Consider the following 6,350-nt stretch of genomic DNA (forward strand, 5'->3'; position numbering starts at 1 on the left):
TGTGCGGGCAGCCTGTGCTATATAAGAAGGTGCGGCAGGTAGAAAGAAGCAGCGCCGCGACCTCGCCCACGTCTTGGAGCGGCCGCGGCGGCGGTACCTCGTGGCTGCTGTCGCGCAAGTCGCACAGAGGTTTTACGCTCGCATGACTGACTCCGCTTGTGTTGCAGCCCTGTGGCGGCGCCGTGTAGCAGCAGCGGCTCGCGGCAGCAGCCGAGGGGAAACAGGGGCGAGGAGGGGGAGAAGGAGGTTCCCGGCAGCCCAGCGGCGAGGCGTTACGCGCGTCCGCAGGTGGACGAGGGCTGCTGCGCGCGCTAAAAACGGTCGGGTGGTGCGCCAGGAGGCGCTTTATTTCCACGTCCGAGGAAAAGCGGTCGCTTCCGCAGCGCGCGCGGTGTTTCCTGCGTAGGGGAACTCCTACCCCTTCGGTCCCACTGCGCAAGGTAGGGAAAGGAGCGACAGAGAGGGAGAGGAGAAAGAGGAGAGGGCCTCGTCTCTAAGGCTCTGCCACAGCGTCGTCCGTTGCTGACCAGCGCTGTCGTCTCGGTGAGGAGGGACAAGGATTTCACACATTCCCAGCCAACGGGCACACGCAGCGGCGGACTACGCAGGAAGGGAAGGGAAAGACGCCCGGGCACTGCCGGAGAAACGCTTTTATAGCCTCGATTCTTTCCCCGGGCCTGCCCTCTTTTTCTTGCACACGCGACGCATCGAACATCGGTAAATCGAGTCCCGCGTTGGGAAAATACCGCCCGCTCAGAGAGATGTGTACGATGGCCCCCGCGCTAACTTGAAGACAGGGGGTACTGGCACGCGGGTGTGCGTGCACGCGAGTCCACACGTAAAAAAGAATCAAATGGCATTGCTGGGAAGACACGAGATACCACTCACTGAGCCACCGAGACTCGTATTATTGATATACTTCTCTTTCCACGTCAGTCGCCACTTTATTAGCCTCAGAACCAAGTATGCGACGGAGCTGCATCCCAGGCTTCGATGAGGGGAAAACCAGACATCAGAAGATACCATTTGCCACAGCAAAGTCATACAACACTTAACTGGGCTTCCGTACGCAGGGCAGCAACTTTCCTGCAAATCACTGCACGAGGGGCAGCCGGTATCACCACCACTAGGCGACATCTTGTATGGCATGCTGCGCGCTTGGCAGCGTGGCTGGCAAAAGGGCCGCCATCGCTGCTGGCGTACAGGACAACACACTGTTCGCTCGGAAGCGGGCTACCTTCAATTCAGTGCTTTCGAAAGCAACAATTTCGTCTGCGTGCTGGCAGGCAACATGCCGAATTATAGCGGCGCGCGTGCGTCGGCTTGCACCGAAACCAAGAAAATACAAAGTACCTCCTGATGGGTGTTGCATCATTTCTCTGATGATACTGCAGCTTGTGCAGTATTCATTCCCTCTATTAGATGCATTGCTTTTCTCACGTGAGATCCGCTGTGTGTCCCACATACATACATGTCTATATACATACATGTGTCTGTCGAACCGCATCTTCGCACCTCAAAAAACTCCGCGACAATTCGCAGCGTCATTGGGGACGCTTCAGCGAGGTGTAAGTTCGTTTTCCCGTACATGTGATGGAGACGTGGCACTGCAGTGCGCCTGGTTGGGCAGTTTCCTTCATCGTTATCCGCTGCTCAGCAAAGCGTTTGCTCGGTCTGAGCTGCAGGCGGGTTCGCACGGCACCTTACAGTGACACACCCATGTGTTCACTGTCTGAGAAGTAGAGAGCCGTTTTTTAGCTCCCGCTTTCCTTGTCACTGCTTTTACAACAACCGTGAGCTATTTCCCTTGCGTCGTTCGTTTTTTGTGCAAGGAAGATCCGCGAGGCTGCTTGCCAGCAGGTCCCAGCGGGCTAGAGCGGTGCTGGAGAGCCTCGGTGGAGCGTGTAGAGAGTGAAGCGTTCAGGACACCCACTTTCGATTGCTCCTCTTCCACCACTGTACAGATGCTAGCGGAGGGCGTATTTGAAGTGGCTTTCCAAGCTCATAAACAATCTAGACATATCACGGGAGTTCGGCCGCCAGCTGCGGCTGCCCGTGGGCGGCGCCCCCGACGAGGGGGGTACATCCGCTTCTGCGCCAGCCGTTCGTTGACTTGTCGATTTACAAAAAGTCTTTGTCCACGACACTTACTTAACGTGGGAGAGCGTCTTTTCACTCGAGTGTCCTCACGTATACAACTCACCGTCCTCCTCGCTCAATACCTGCAAACGATCTCTACCTCGGAATTATCTGTGAAGCACTGTCGATCTACACGTTAGCTGGCGCGCCGTTCTTCCTCAGAAGCTTTACCATCGCTTCGGCCATGTCTTCGTCGCCGTATCTCTGCGCCTCTGCGCAGTTTGATCCATTTTTGACATCAGAGACTCGGCACGGAGCGACCAAACGCTCGTCACGAGGTTGACATTCGTTCGCTTTTCCCGTTAGTAACGCGTGAGCAAAACCCCTCAGGCCACCTCTCTCTGTTTTCTTCTTCTGTGTGAGGCGAACAATACCGCGCGAACAAAAGTTTCTTCTTCTGTGGGTCTCTTACCCTAGCAAGCGATGGCAGCGTACGCGCGTCTCGCGCGTCCGTGCGCTGTAGGTGAGTGAGTCGAGCGCGGAACGGCCTGTGCTCACAGTTTTTCTTGCGTGCTTTCTTCTGTGTACACTGTGAAACTCCGACTGCCGTAGCATTTTATCCCCCAATTAGAGAATTTTTTTTGCTCTATTTTTCCCACATCCGTTGTCCGACCCCGCCTGCTAGTTTGCCGTCTCCCAGGGCTCACCGTCGCGCGCCGCTCGAAACGTTTCTCCTCTTTTTCGCACGACCGAAACCTTCGGTGTGTGCTGCAGAGGGCAGGAGCCACTGCAAAACACGGCCTCGTTTTCCTGTCTCCATGTTTGGCACTTTTCGTCGCACACACCGTGAAATTACTCGGGCATCCCTTCGGAAGACGGCGCTCGTCGAGAGGGGGGAAAAGAAACACGTTGGGACGTGCAAGTTTACCTTTTGCTCACTTTCACAGACATTCTACACAGCACACCTCCCTGACAGGATATCTGACTGACAGCAGCGGCGCTGTCGATTCGTTCGTCTGGAGAAGCGCGGTGGGCCTGTTTCCGTGTGTATCGAACTGCTTTCCTCACCATTGTAGTCGCTGCACAGCACCGGGCATTGCTCGCTTTTTGACGCTAGATTCCTGTGTTGTCGAGAGCTTTCGTGACCCCCGCGCAACGCTGCTGGTCCCGGGAGAGAACGCTTGCGAGCTGGAGGGCGTCGATTCTTGAAACAGGCGAGAGTACGGGGAAGCAAAGCACTAGACAGGCGGACGGGGACGGCAGGCACCCGACTGCGGGGTGACCTTAGTTTTCGGGATTGTACGCAAGAGTAGTATTTGTCCCCAGTCTGCTCTTCCTGATCCTTTTCGTGGCCTCTTGGATGGAAACTGTCGTTATCTCCATGCTGTTCATGAGAAACGCGATGCTGAGGCTCTAACCTGCCTCGCGGTGCACGGATGCGCCGGAAAGGCCTCTCACGCATGCACCGTCAGCCTGCTCCTCTCTTCGTGTGAAAATTCCTTACTTCAGAATACACCCGGATAACGCACCCACCGAGCTCTACTGAGCCGAAGCGGGGCCTTGTAAACTCCGATAGTGGCGTCGCACTAATCAACGCCGGTATGGACGTGCGCTCATATGGCTAGTGTGCCGACCATTGCAGGGCTGGGATAGGACTGCTTTCCTGATCAGATCAATCTAGGAAGACGCTCGTCCATACTGAATGCACATGCATGCGTTTCTCGCTTCGTGTATCTGAGTTGTGTACGCGCAGTTGACTGTTCCATTGACCGGGATGGAGGAACTTGGCGCCGCGCAGAGCGCCATGCGCTTCCCGTCTGCATCTGCGGTGGCGACCGCCGCGCTCGCATCGTCACGGCGCTTCGCCCTCGTCCCCTTTTCAACTTCTGCCCTTTCTCCGTTTGTTTCGCAATCCTCGCTGAGTGCCCTCTCGCACGCCCGCGCCCCCCCTGCCTCGTGCGCAGCCGCTCAGCAGCCCCATGCAAACGCGCCTGACGCAGGCGTGGCGACCCAGTCGCTCCCCGCCTCGCCTCTTCTTAGCGCTTCCTCCGGTACAGAGTCTTCGGCAGGGCCGCCACCGCAGGCTTTCTTCTCCTCGCGCCTCTGCGCAGAGCTGGCAGTTGACACGTGTGCGGCGTCGATCGCTTCGTTCGGCGTGTCGCCCTTCGTCACCATCATCGATAGGTCGATTGTGAGGAATGCAGCGGGTGTGCAGAGTTTGTGGGCTTCGATTGCTGCGGGTTTCCGCGACATCGTCTTCCGCCCGCGCCTCTTCTTCAGCGGCAGAGATTTCCGCATCGTCTGCGGCGTCTACGCGGGAACCTACCTCGCGGCCAACGGCGCCGTCACGGTAGCGCGGCATTTAAACCAGACAGACGTGTCGACCGAGTTCACCAAGTTCCTGTCCGCCACAGCTGCGAACATGTATCTGTGCATTCGCAAAGATATCATTTTCGCGCAGCTGTTTAACCGCCAACCAACGGCGCAGTCGGTTTCGGCTCCTGCGACGCCCGCGTCTCTGCCGTCTTCCTCTGCGGTCAACCGGGGAGCCTCTGTCTCTTCAGCTGGCGGCAGCTTGGCGGGCTCCGCGGCGACAGTGGCGAAGGCGAGCAGCCGCCGCTTTCCTCTCGTTTCTACGCTCCTCTTTGTCTTCAGGGACTCACTGACGATCGCCGCCTCGTTCAACGCGCCTGCGTACGTCGCCTCGTGGCTCTCTCGCCAGGCTACGCCGCGGGGCGCGACGGGAAGCCCGCAGGCCGGAGCCTCTGGCGCCATGCAGGCGCGGGCGGGCGCTGACGAGACGCAGCAGCTGACCGCTGAAGAGCGACACGCAGCTGCCCGTGCAGATGGGGCGTTCGCTACGTTGCCTGAGGCTCACAGGGATTGGACTGGCGCTGACCAAGATGACCCGGTCGCAGCAGGAGGCGGAGAAAGCATCGGGGCAGCGATCGACGGACAGAGGGTGTGGAGGCACTTTGCCCATAGACTTGCGGAGGATCGTGCGTTTGCAGACTCCACAGCGCAGGTTCTGTGCCCCGTGGGCATCCAGCTGTTCTCCACGCCCCTGCACCTTCTCGCACTCGACATCTTCAACAACCCTGGTCGCTCACCTGGACAGAGGTCGCGCTTTCTCGTCACGGCGTACGGCGGGACAGTCCTCGCGCGGGCGTCGCGCATTCTGCCTGCCTTCGGAATTGGGGGGATTCTGAACACACGGCTCAAAGACGGACTGAGAAAGTTCATTCCTGCCTCGGAGGCGAAGGCGGAACTGCGTGCCGGATGCCGAGAATGAGGAATGGAGTTTGCTCGTTGGAGACCAGTGAGGGGAGATTTGCAGAGGGGAAGGCCACAGCCTGAAGACGAGACACAGACGGCTGACGGGAGACGTGTGGAAGGCGGCGAATTTGACTTTTTTGCGCAAGCAGGAAACGCGGCGAAAGTGACAGACGTTGCGCCGCGGGCTCTTTAGAGCTAAAACCATGGGTATACCGCTGATGACTATGCTGGTTGTGGATGCATCGTGCTGCCAGCTGTCGCAGCGGACATGTGGCGGAGGGGGTGGCGATCAAGTGTGGTTTGGAACTCCTGAGGACGCGAGACAGAAGTCGGATCGGCCTCTGCGGCACCCACCTGAAGGCGTTCTGTCGAGTGTTGGTAAGTCTGTAGACCCTGGGGGTGTGCCTGTCGCGGCAACTGCAGCGATGCGGCCGCAGGGATGTGTTTGTCATGGAGGCGTCTCGATTCAAGAGCATTTAAAACAGGTGCCGCATGCTCAGTGTGTAGAGCTGTCGTGTTCCTTTTTGACGTGTCCACTTCACGGCGAACCGGACCGACGTACAGCCTCGGTGTATCGTTTGCGGGCGACTGCCGGTTTGAAGAGTCGGTTTTTAACGAGCGCCTCCTTCCTCGCTGTCGATCTGTAAATTATGTGCCGCATGTGTTCCGATACGCATAGGCTGCAAGAGGAAGGCTTGGTGAGTCATGTTCTCGGCCGTGCGCGGTGTGTTTGTCAGTTTGTGTAGCAGAAGAAACGTGGGAATCATGGGTGGCCTTTCTCTGGATGATTGTGGTTCGTGATGCAAAGAGATGCCTAAGGGCGACGGGGTTTCCCTTGTCTGCACCGGCTTGCTCTTGCTAGTTGGCAGGAACGCTTTCGCTGTTGCCTTTTCCTGTTTGACGTGTGCTGTGACACGCCGACGACAACCAGTTGCGGCTATTGCGTAATGTGCGGTGGTGTTGTGTGTTTGCGCATTGTGGGATGTTCGTAGCAC

General features: G+C 57.9%; 1 protein-coding gene across 1 annotated transcript; it reads left to right on the top strand.

Moving 5' to 3' along the window:
• Positions 1 to 3,853: 3,853 nt before the first annotated feature.
• BESB_067960 (uncharacterized protein) lies at positions 3,854 to 5,371 on the top strand (the record flags this gene model as incomplete). The annotated part of the gene is made up of 1 exon (XM_029365189.1): positions 3,854 to 5,371. One exon carries the CDS (start codon positions 3,854 to 3,856, stop codon positions 5,369 to 5,371), a length of 1,518 nt encoding a protein of 505 aa, XP_029218772.1.
• Positions 5,372 to 6,350: the final 979 nt, after the last annotated feature.

Source organism: Besnoitia besnoiti, chromosome VI (genome assembly GCF_002563875.1).
Source record: "Besnoitia besnoiti strain Bb-Ger1 chromosome VI, whole genome shotgun sequence".
Lineage (NCBI taxonomy): Eukaryota > Apicomplexa > Conoidasida > Eucoccidiorida > Sarcocystidae > Besnoitia > Besnoitia besnoiti.